General features: G+C 46.2%; 1 protein-coding gene across 7 annotated transcripts in view; it reads left to right on the top strand.

Moving 5' to 3' along the window:
- Positions 1-11,963, top strand: part of SLC16A1 (solute carrier family 16 member 1) — a 41,590-nt gene extending 29,627 nt beyond the window's left edge. For all 7 annotated transcript variants that reach the window (XM_029572600.1, XM_029572596.1, XM_029572597.1 and 4 more), the window contains 3 exons: positions 2,433-2,576; positions 3,979-4,845; positions 6,400-11,963. In XM_029572600.1, the coding sequence (XP_029428460.1) occupies positions 2,433-2,576; positions 3,979-4,845; positions 6,400-6,677 (1,289 nt within the window). In that variant the 3' untranslated portion in view covers positions 6,678-11,963. The remainder of the gene's footprint in view (positions 1-2,432; positions 2,577-3,978; positions 4,846-6,399) is intronic.
- The last annotated feature ends 468 nt before the right edge of the window (positions 11,964-12,431 follow it).

Raw genomic sequence — 12,431 nt, 5'->3', positions numbered from 1 at the left:
GTCAGAGCCCCATGTAGGCCTCACCTTGATCCACACACAGCAAGAATACAGCACGGACAGCTGGAAATCTTGCAATAAAATCCTAAACACGCCCACAAAAGGAGCCAATAGGCAGACAAGCTGGCGATGTGGCGAGCCGTCCTCCGGTGATGTCCTGAAGCAGAGCGCCTGTCAGGGAGGAGCACAGACTTTCTTTGCCAAGCATTAAACCGTGTTTTGTGTGGCTCCTCAGAGAAAGGAGAATGAGCACAATGTAGGCGGAGAGCTCCTGTGTTTTGTTTTGTTTTTTTTTCTCCTTGTCCACCTGCTGTAGTGCTGCTGGCAGTCGCCTTCTAAAGTGCTTTAGAGTAATAGGCAGATGGGGCTCTCTTCCCCCCCCCCCCCCGACAGGCGTTCTGCAGCTTTTGGGTGTTTGGAGTTCCTTGGTACCAGGCCAGGAGGGGGACTGCCTTGGATGCACAGTGTCCCCTCCCCCTACTGTCTGCAAGGAAGGCATCGGAGACCTTTATTGCCTCGTTACAGGGAATAGGGACTTGTGTGGGCTCCAGAGCAGGATCCCAGCGTCCTCTCGGTGGGAACTCCTGTCTGTCTGTCTGAATGGTTATTGCACCCTGTAAAGAACCTTGTGCCTGTAGGAAACTCGCATGCACTTTGAGAAACTGCTTCAGAGGAGAAGTTTAAATGGTGATATATATATATATATATATAATCTACTGGAAATTCATAACTAGACCCACTGGGGTAAATATTCAGCTGCTGAGTTAGCGGCTAGTTAACTGGCTATCTCTGAATATCGGAGATAACCGGCTAACTCTGCTCCCCCCCCCCGGACCACCTACCTCCCGCCCCAGGAATGCCCCCGACTTACCCAGGGCCAGCGTTTTAAAAATGCGGCTAGGCCAGTTACACAGGTAACGTTCCTGTTGTCCGTCTAAACGGCTTTGGAATATGTACCGAAGGGGGGCCCTCCCCCCTTATTCCTGACACGCGGCATGCAGGGGCCCCTCGGATGAGACGGCCTGCGCCCTGTTTGTTTTTTTTTGCCCTGGCACTGGCCCTCCCCACTTCTCTTTCCTGATACAAGGCACAACTTCAGCCTCTCTCACTGCGGAGCTGTGCCCAAGACCGCTACAGTTTCATTTCATTCCCATTACCGCAAAAAACGTCAATTAAAAAAAAATCCAAGGCTATTTTAAGAATATTGCCAGTGCAAGGCGTTTCCCGTGTTTTTGCAGCGGGGGAAATGTGCGTGCGTGCGAGGCTGCCGGCGCAGAGAGCGGGCAGAGTTCTGAGTCTCCGAACGACCTGGTGCTTTCTGCCGTCGTCCTTACAAAACACGTAGGGAAGCACTGCCGTGACGGGCCCCTGGCGAAACTGATTTGATTTTGTGTTCCGTTAACCTATTTTAAGGGACAGTGTTTGGTGGGACACGGAAGGCAGACTATTAGGTGCTACAACCCAAGAAAGAGATCTAGGTGTCATAGTGGATAACACATTGCAATCGTCGGCTCAGTGTGCTGCGGCAGACAAAACAAACAGAATGTTGGGAATTATTAGAAAAGGAATGACGAATAAAACGGAAAATGTCATAATGCCTCTGTATCGCTCCATGGTGAGACCGCACCTTGAATACTGTGTACAATTCTGGTCGCCGCATCTCAAAAAAGATATAATTGCGATGGAGAAGGTACAGAGAAGGGCTACCAAAATGATAAGGGGAATGGAACAGCTCCCATATGAGGAAAGACTAAAGAGGTTAGGACTTTTCAGCTTGGAGAAGAGACGACTGAGGGGGGATATGATAGAGGTGTTTAAAATCATGAGAGGTCTAGAACGGGTAGATGTGAATCGGTTATTTACTCTTTCGGATAGTAGAAAGACTAGGGGGCACTCCATGAAGTTAGCATGGGGCACATTTAAAACTAATCGGAGAAAGTTCTTTTTTACTCAACGCACAATTAAACTCTGGAATTTGTTGCCAGAGAATGTGGTTCGTGCAGTTAGTAAAGCTGTGTTTAAAAAAAGATTGGATAAGTTCTTGGAGGAGAAGTCCATTACCTGCTATTAAGTTCACTTACAGAATAGCCACTGCCATTAGCAATGGTTACATGGACTAGACTTAGTTTTTGGGTACTTGCCAGGTTCTTATGGCCTGGATTGGCCTCTGTTGGAAACAGGATGCTGGGCTTGATGGACCCTTGGTCTGACCCAGTATGGCATGTTCTTATGTTCTTATGATCACTGAAATCTCCCGAAAAGACAGCACAAATGTGTGTGGCGTTCTGTATTTTTTTTTTTTCCCCCCTAGCGTGACAAGACGGCGACAGCCTGCAGGCGTGGAGAGGGATGTGAATCGGGTACAGTTCTTGTGTTTTATTTGTTGCATTCCTTGGTGGCCACCCTTGACCGAATGTGTGGCCCTCTTCTTGCAGGGCCGCTGAGCAGCATCCTGGTGAACAAGTACGGCAGCCGGCCCATAATGATGTTTGGCGGCGTGTTGTCTGGCTGCGGGCTAATAGCCGCTTCCTTCTGCAACACCGTGTCCCAGCTCTACTTTTGCATAGGAGTCATTGGAGGTGAGTTGTTAACGTTTTCTGGCTTGGTCTTTTGCAGGATTTTTCTTTTGTAGGGTTCAGAGAGAGGACAAGCAGAATCTGCACCATAAAACCTGTGAAGCTAGACTTAGGGGGCTAAGTGCGTGTGGGTAGCTAGAGGAGAGAAAGGGGGCTATGATGGAGACATACAGGTGCCCCAAAGATATTAAGCAAAACCTTTGTTTTATTTTTATTGAAAGCAGGGTCAGGGACAAGAGATCACAGTAATGAGGCTAAAAGGGGTGAGGTTTGGCACGGGCCCGTCACAGAAAGAGATGTAGATGCATGGCACTGCCTTCCCAGGAAGTAGAAGTTATCAGAAGCCAGCGCAAACCAACATTTTTAGGAACTGGGCTTTATTTATTTATTCCTCCTGCTCCTGTGGGGTCTCCAGGTGCTTCAGAATTACCTGGGTATTTTAATAGACTTTCTCCCTCCCACTGTTCCTCGTACGGCCATTGCAGCCACAGGCCTAAGTCCGAGAGCCATGCACCACAGCTCCTTCCAAAATTCTGTCACGTGGACTCTGAACACAGCCAACAGGTGTCGCCCTCCAGAATGACAGTAACTGCCTCTCCCCTGAGGGTATTAAACACAACTCTGGGCTGGAACCACAGTCCTTCCGCAGGTGCCATGGGGTTATTTTCTCTCTCTGTCTCCCCACCCTGCCTTTCTTGCTCCCTCTTGCTGCCTTCTGTGGCTTGGGCCCACTGGTAGTCCCTTCAGCCGGCCCAGGGTTGGACTTTGTGGCCGTGCCCAGCCTGGGCCTAATAGCAGATGGCAGGCTGCAAATTTTAGGCAACTGGAGGACCTGGCGCTTCCTTCTTGTTTTTCCAGCTGTGCTTTAGTGGTGGGGAAGCGAGGGATGAGCCTGAAGTGGTCTAGGGGGCAGGGGTAGACTCTGAATATTTACTGTTGTATCCATGTAACTGTCTTTCAGCACAAATGACTGGGAATTTGCCAAGCAGTAAGCTACAGCTCTGACAAACAAAGCAAAACCAAAAAAACCAACTCTTTCTAGAATGTTAATTGCAGGGGTGGATTCCTGATGACGACCGGCCCGGGGATTTGCCGCCCAGGCCGGCCCAGGAGATACCACGTGGTCTGCCAAGCGTGGCCCTGTCACTGTTGTGCCCGACAGACCACGTGACCAGAGCAACCGGCCCACCGGGGGGATGCTTGTTCCCCGATAGCCGCAGATAGCAACCTCCTGGGGAAGAACAATGGTTCCGTTTTATACTATGACCAGTTTTTCACTAAGTACAATCAAGTAGAATAGCTTCAGTATTTGTGAATTGTGTGTCCAAATATCATTTTGTATGTTTGCCCTCCCCACCCATTTTTTTAATAGCTTCTTTTCCTTTCTCTTTTTTTGTTGCCGAAGGTCTTGGACTTGCCTTTAACTTGAATCCAGCCTTGACCATGATTGGTCGATATTTCTACAAGAAGCGGCCACTGGCCAACGGACTTGCCATGGCAGGGAGCCCCGTCTTCCTGTCCACACTGGCGCCCTTGAACCAAAAGTTCTACAGCATTTTTGGCTGGAGGGGCAGTTTCTTAATCTTGGGTGGCCTTCTGCTGAACTGTTGTGTGGCTGGATCTCTGATGCGGCCTATAGGTCCCAAGGCCGGAACTGAGAATAAGGAATTGTCCAAAGTCACCATGGAAGAAGCAGGCAAGAAATCAGCAAAAGATGAAGGGGGCGGAGATGCCAACCTGGATCTTCTTGCAGGAAAGCCAAAGACCAAGCCAACAGTTTTCCAAACAATCAACAAATTCTTGGATTTCACCCTGTTCACTCACAGAGGCTTCTTACTCTATCTCTCTGGCCATATGCTAATGTTTTTTGGGCTTTTTGCCCCGCTTGTCTTTCTTAGTAATTATGCCAAGAGCAAGCACTATTCGAGTGAATCATCTGCCTTCCTGCTCTCCATTCTAGCATTTGTAGACATGGTGGCAAGACCATCCATGGGACTGGTTGCCAACACCAAGTGGGTGAGGCCAAGGATTCAGTATTATTTTGCTGTCTCTGTTGTCTACAACGGACTGTGCCATCTCATGGCACCTTTATCCACCACCTATGCGGGCTTCTGCATCTACGCTGGGTTCTTTGGGTTTGCTTTTGGGTGGCTGAGTTCTGTGTTGTTCGAAACATTGATGGACCTTGTCGGTGCACACAGGTTCTCTAGTGCTGTTGGCCTGGTGACCATTGTGGAATGTTGCCCAGTGCTGTTGGGTCCACCTCTTCTAGGTATGGTGAGCTTATTTGTTACCATTTTTCCATGTTTATTGTTGATGCACAGTAACATCTTTGTTGGAAGCCCAGGGAGGCCAACCTGTCTTCTCATTTCCCTCAGGACAGTCTGTCGACATCCCCCATGCCCCCCCCTAACTCGGTCCATTTATAGCCACTGGAGCCCTCCAGTAGCCCAGTATATGTCCATAAAGGTAAGTTATGTCCCGATGAGGGGTATTCTGGAGTCTTTGCTAAAATCAAGATTCAGTCTGTCGCATGGGGACGCCAAATTAGCTTTACTATTAAATGACCTACATCAAGTAGTTGTTTGTCAGTGATACCTTTAATTCAGATACAGGCTTTTGGAACTGCTGATCTTCTGTCCCCTTTGTCCCACAAAGCTTGGAATTGTGCATCTGTAACCCCCTCCCACGTAGATCATAAAATGGCAACCAACTGAAAGTGGGAGCTCCCGTGCCAAAAACGGTCAAATGAAGAAGAAAAAGCCCAACGGGTTGCGTCCCATCTCCTTGGGACATGCTCTGCTTGGTTTTCTGCCTCCCACCAGTAGCAGGGGGGCCCCTTTAGTGTAAGCTAACTCGTGTTCACTGTGGCTGTAAAGCTCCAGGCCCGGACAGAAAATCACCTTGAATTTTAGGTGCATGAGTTGTAAACGAATGGATGGAGGACAGGGCTGAAGCCTTCCTACCTGAAGGTCACCTTAACCTGCCTGACTCTACTCCAGAGACTGGTCCCGCCCTCTTTATAGTCTGCTTTTTGCTTTGACTTTAGAAAGGGACTGTAGGAGTCCCTAAATCTGCTAACAGCAAACATTTTGTGTGCTTCATGAGGAGAGGCTTTACCCAAAATTGAATGCATGGTGTACAAGAGTCACGGACAACGAAATGTGAATATATTTGGCGTTCCTAGAAGGCTCTCAGAAAAATGGTTCTGCCAGAGGCAATCGCTGAACAGTGTGAAATGGATTTTGCTCATTTATTTGGGAATTAAGCTCCTGAATTGGGCCCTTTTGAAAACTGGCTTGAGCTGAACACTTGAAATCAGAAGTGGGTGGTAGTGGGGATGGAATTAAGTCAGAGGGGAAAAGTTAGATTTATCACTGATTATTAGCACCAGGAACATAACTTTGGAACTAAATCTCAGAAAATAAATTGGAGGTCTAAATTTAGGTCACTAAGTTGGGCTGAAAATCTTCCTAAATGTATCAGTAAAAAAAAAAATTGATCCCTATATAATTGGCCCCTTATTTGGTACTTTTGCCAGTACTTTCCTTCAATACCAACAAAATCTGGATCTTGGGGGTTGTAGGGGGGGGGGGGGGCATGGAATAGTGCAGCGTCCTTGTAGACTGAAACGAATTGCAATGTGTCGTTGTTTTTTTGAACACAGCTTTCTCCCCAAGCTTATTGTGTGACTGCCTCTGCTGATGGAAATGTGAAAGGGACGCTAGTCTTTTTTTATTCCCATGTGATGAGTGTTGGATAGGGCAGGGGAGAGATGGGCTGCCCGTTCTTGTACCCGTGTGATGAGCTTTCTTTGCTGTTCTAGGTAGGCTGAATGATGTGTACGGAGACTACAAGTACACTTACATGGGGTGCGGCATTATCCTGCTCATCGCTGGCGTCTACCTCTTCATCGGCATGGGTATAAACTACCGGCTCACTGCACGAGAGCTGAAGGAAGAGGAGAGGAAGAAGAGCCAACAGAACGAGGAAGGCGCCAACAGGGTGCAGGAGGACAAGCAGGACCAGCTGAAGAGCGACGCTGCCGTGGTGCCTCTGAAGGCTGCGGAAGATGGCGTGAAAGAGGAAGAAAGTCAAATATGAGACTCTGGATGGGGAGGGAGGGCTTAAAACAAAAAAAAATGTCGAATTTGGGGATGCGATGAAGTGTAACAGCACCCCAGGAGCACGTGTGTGTGTGTGTGTGTGTGTGTGTGCGTGCGCAGCCTCTCTAGGACAGTCCTTTTAACAGTCATAGTATTGAGCAGGACGCGTTTCCTGCCGCACCTCCTCCACCTTCCCCCAAACTGAATCCCATTTTACTTCTCATTTTAGTTCCCTTCACCAGAAGTAACAAAACCTCATTATCCCCTTATTTTTATTATTTAATTTTAGTTTTGGAGGGGGCTTATTCCCATGGTTTGATTCTTCTAATCTGTGCCTTAGCCGGGATTCTCTTCCCCTTCCAGTGTTTTTTTGCTGCATTCTCCGCTTCTCTGTGGGTTTTATTTTCTTAAAAACAAAAGTGGTAAATTTTTAGAAGTACAATATGGAAGGAAGGAAGGCGTCTGGTGAATGTTTGAAGTGGGCAAAGCTTCTGGGCTCTTTTTTTTCTTCCTGAAGCCTGAATTAGAGGTCCCCTAAGCTTTTAACGTCATTATGCCTGACAAGTTGGTATCTCTGCCTTATTATGCTCCTGTTCCTCTTTTAGCTCATTAACATTTTTATTTTAGGGCCATGCTGGGATGGTTTGGCTGAAATCGAGTTCCTCGGCACTTCCTTATGGTGAAGGTAACGGGGGGGGGGGGGGGGGGGGGGGGGCAGTGGGGAGCTGGAGCTGCTTGGCCACTTCCCACCATTATTGCTCGTCCCTCCCCTGGATGCTGAGGATTTTAATTGCAAAACTAAAGCAAGTGATGAGAAACTGGGCCGCAGTAGTGGGTGTGTTCGTGTGGATGTTGACCGGGCATATTTAGGCACAACTTAAACATTCAGGTTTGACTGTTGCTCACTTGAATGAAAGATTTTTATTATTTTGAGTTATGTAAAAAGAAAATTTGTATTAGCGTGTCTTTCAAAAATACTTTTACTAGTGAAAGCCGCTGACAGCCAGAAGAAGGTATTGGGCCGCCCTGCTGTAGGGCTTTGTGTAGTGGGACATTACGTTCTCTCCGGTGGTGCCACTATTCTTCAGCTTTGGCGACTGCGTGCGCGTCTTTCTCTTTGAAGCCTCTGTGACAGGCGCGGGGTGGGGAGTCACGAGACGGGAGCGTCCAGAATTCATTTCATTGCCCTCAGAAGAGTTGTCTCGTCTTTCATTAGGTAGCACTAGATGGTGGTGCAGAAAGCCGCAGGGCATTTTTCTGGCATGCGGGGGTGGGGGGGGGGGAGTGTGGAAGGTCCCACGAGTCCCAAAATCCAGGTATAAAACTCCACACGTATCAATGTGTGTAGTGGGGGTTTTTTTTTTGTTTTGTTTGTTTTTTGTGGATGCAAAAAATTAAAGATTACGTTTTTATTTAAAATGCAACACTTCCAAATCAGGACAGCTTCTTCATTTTTCCCCCTATCCCCTCTCCATATCGAGTAGGTAGTTGCGTGGTTTATAGTGATAGGGTGAGAACACATGCACCCACACCCCCAAAATGTCTACAGCAACGTTGTTGAAAGATTACGAAGATTAGAACATTTGATGAGCCCTTGGACAGAGATCTCTGGCCCACCTGCTGTTCTGAACAATAAATTATTCAGTGTTCCCTTTTTCTTGTAATTAACCCATGTTTTATGTAGACCGTAGAACACATTGCCTTGATTATATTATAGAAAGGCGATCTATAAAATCAAAATGTAACCAACTAACTAACTTATTACACGTGTGTAGCCAATGGCACTGCCTGGATGGCAGATGTTTTTTTTTATCATCTGGGATACTCTTGGCCAGGGCTTCCAAAACCTCTCCTGGTGCCACCACATTCAGTTGGCTATTTAAGATCACTTTGCATATACTGGGTCTCCCATTGAATGCAAAGTGTACCTCATGCATATTCACTGTGAATATTCTGAACATGTGACTGACGGGGGGGGGGGGGGTATCAGGACATGTGTGGGAGTCTTACTCTAGTCACCCTTTTCGGCATGTGAGAAAATCCAGTTTTGATGTTCACTATTGATGTTTTTTGTTAAATTCGGATGCATTTAGTGGAGAATGACAACATTGAGCAAACGGCTGTAGTACAGTTGTAACTGGGAGGGGGATTCTGTATTTGAGGTATAACCTCATTGAATTGTCTGTGGGGTGCTTCCTTTTGGTATTGACCTCTTATGGTCTAACCCATGACGGATTCTGGACTGTGCCCTTGTAATTCTCTGGCAGCATCCTACCACGTTAGAAGCATATTCAAGAGATAAAAAGCTCCAGAGTCGAGTTGGAAAACACTGCTGTACAGAATAGCGGCACATTCTCCTTCACGACCATTTAATAGGCAAACTCTGGTTTTTCCTATGGGAAGAGAAATATGAGTGGTAGAGTTGGTTTAGTGAAGGTCGGCAATTGCAGACTCATCCTGAGTTGATTTGGTCTGATGTACTTGACTGCGCATTTGGCTCGTTAAAGCGTTTTCCCTTGCTGGAAAGAGCAGATAGTGACAGGTTAACTCTTTTTTTATAAATGTTTTCCATTTGTAATAGCTTGAATTTGTGTAATGCCTTTTTAATTCAGCATGTTTGACAATTTAGACTATTTTGTGCACAGCTACCTCTGGGGTAGATGATCTGGACTACCAGTGTTGACTCGAGTTATGTGATGGATGAATGAGGATGTCTGCTGTACTGCAGTTTGTCCAAGTTGCAGATTGGCATTGGGGGAGAAGAGGTCAAGCTCACCAGTCCCATAGATGTTGCCGATGTTTGCATTCACTGCCTTGTCCCCTACCCTCATGGCTTCCAAACTATGGATTAGAATCTATTGGTAGGTTTTGGGCTACAACCAAGGATGTGTTATAAAGGAGGAATGAGTGATAACTGGGGTGGAGAAAGAGATGAGTGTTTTGTTTTTTTTTCAGACCCTTCTGAGGTCTCTAAGAGCAGTGTTGATGTGATTTAAAAGAGCCAATCAGAACACACCTCCATTAAAGTACATTCCAGTATTAATCATCTGTGTGCTGTTTAGATTAATTGCAATGAACAAATTGACTTTCTCTTTGGTTGCTGGCAGATTGCAATGAAAAGTCCCAGATTTTCATGAAATTAGCTGCTGTTCTAGGTAATTTTAAAGGAATTGCTGGTGTGAAACGGGAAATCCTTGGAGGATTCATATAAACATGGCATTCCTGGGTTTCTTGACTCCTAAAACTTGCTCGGGAAGAACTAAACTGTTTACTACACCTGTGACTTGTGTGTTTCTTGTTACCAACAATCAGTATATCGGTGCCCTCCAGGAGCTCCAAGTTTTCTATGTTGCAAGGAGGTTTTTTTTATTCAGTTCCTGGTTTGAACTTTCTGCTGGTTTCATGTCCTACCCTAAGAGACCATTTGTTGTGCAGATGTGTTTAAAAAAACCAACAAACATTAATAATAATCCTACTGTTGGACTGGTCGACTTGCTGGAGTAGACTTTACTCTCAGAAAAGGATGCACGAACATTGAACCTCTGCTGCCAGTTCTGCAGCAGTGGAAATTTTCCTTCCTAACCACAGATCTGGCAAGTGGGTGAAGTCCCTGGCTCAGGCGGCTTCTACAGCCTTGAACAAAATGCTGTTCAGTGATTTTGGATGCTGAAAGCTGCCAGGAGCAGCGGACTGATGGGGTAACATTTTGGGGTATCGTAACCGTGTCGCAGTGGCCAGTAAATCAGAAAGCCAGGGGTTGCATTTATCTGGACATTACAGTATTTCTCTCATGCTTGGGTCCGGGTCCGTCAGCTGGTGGCCCGGGTAATGACGTGGACTCCAGACCTTGAGAAGGGACTGGTTAGCCGTGTTGAAATGGACAGGGGATGCACCTTCTGCAATATGATCAATACAGTAGGAAATCATAGATATGTATAGATGGATGATGTCTTGTAAAGGAAGCTGGGACCTGATGGGGCTTCTGGAATGTTCTGAGGTGCCATTCTGGGCCCCAGGGTCACTTGTGGCAGCAGGGGTCCTCGAAATAAAGACATTTCTCTTTTGACTCTGTTCCCACCCCTTCCTTTTATTTAATCTCTTTATTTATTGCCCTCCTACATTTTTTCTTTGTATCTTTTTAATTTTTATTGTTTGGAAATTTTTTTTTGTCAATTCTTCCCCCCCCCCCCCCCCCGTTTCAATTTTAAAGATTTCCCAGAGCTTGGCTCTTTTCGTTTTTTTCCCCAGTTAGTAACACTACACGAGATTCCCTGCCCCCCCCCCCTCCCAAAACCTTATTTTGTTTTCTGTCACATTAATAGTGGTGGGTGTGACTAATTTTGAAAGAGTGTTTTTAAAATCTCTGCATATTCATCTCGCCTGCCCGGGAGGCGGGGGTAATGAGATTGGGATCGTTGGTGGCTTTAAGCACCGACGGGATCATTAGAAAGGCTTTTCATGGTGCATGTAAATTAAAAGCATAGCGTGGATATTTCATGAAGGAAACAAAGATTTGAAAATATCGATTTGATGTTTTGTGTTTCGTGTCTCTCTCTTTAATAGTTCTCGGCTTGGGCAGCATATTTTAGCTAGGTTAGGATGTCGACGCGCTTTCTGACTCTGGATAAGTGCATCCACGCAGGTGAGGCGTGTGCTTCTGGTGCTTGACCCGTATCACTGTCGCCCAGGGAAGACGCCATTCATACCTCAGCCACAGTTATGCAGACTGAGAGGGTGGGGGAAGAGCGGATCTTACAAACTCTTTCCCCCACCCCCCCAAAAAAAAAAACAAACAAAAACCACACACACCTATACAAACCTGTTTTTTTAAAAACTTTTAGTCTGGGGGTTTTGTATGTAGTTTTTAGCTCTGAAGACACAAGCTTCTTGCTGTATTTTGTGTCCCTGACCAGTCATTGTGTTTCAGACCTGTATCTTCCCTCGCCATCGATCCTGCTGTAGGGCAGTGTTGCTTGAGGAGGCATCCATATATATGGTGCCTTGGAGCAAGCTTACATAATATTTTCTGACTACCTATTTGCTCCTTTTACAGGAATTAAGCCAGGCTGTATTCTTGCTGGGAAGGGGGTGGTGGTGATGAGGAAACACCTTTTTCCATCCCTCCCCCCACTTCCCAATGCCACTGGAGTATTTTTGTTGGTCATTTTACTGTACTGTGATGAGTTGTGACATTGTAAACAAAGATGTATTTTTTAAGTACCTAGTGTTCATGATTAGCTCATAGTGCTGGGTCAAATTTCAATAAACTAACAGTAAACATTTATGTGGTGTGACTGCAGCAGTCTGTCTTTTGCACTTTGGTGATGGGTGGCAAGAATTCATGGACCACCTCAAAAGAGCCTAGCCGGAAGGAAATTTGAATTTAGAAAGGATGAACACTGGTTTGTAACAAATGCAATAAACGAAGCCATTTCTGGTTTGTTCCAAATGGAACGAACCGAAAATAGCCGCGTACGAAAATACCTGGAAAATGGTGCAGACCGCACATATGGAAGGCGCCAAAATGACATCACTTAGACACCATCCTCCAGTTGCATGGCCTCATTTTTCAAACACTGGGACCAGGGCACCAGACCCGGGCTGTTTGTTGGCTTGGGAAGGCCTAGCCAGGCAAACCAGAGGCGCTTATGTGGAAGGTGGTATTTCTTATTTAGTTTTTTTCTTTTTTAGCATGGCAAACAAAAAAAAAAAACATTAAACAGAATAAAAACAAGACACCCCCGAAACAAAA

Source organism: Rhinatrema bivittatum, chromosome 12 (assembly GCF_901001135.1).
Source record: "Rhinatrema bivittatum chromosome 12, aRhiBiv1.1, whole genome shotgun sequence".
NCBI classification, from domain to species: domain Eukaryota; kingdom Metazoa; phylum Chordata; class Amphibia; order Gymnophiona; family Rhinatrematidae; genus Rhinatrema; species Rhinatrema bivittatum.
The sequence above is the reverse complement of the archived record's forward strand: the minus strand, read 5'-3'. Positions and strand labels throughout refer to the sequence as shown.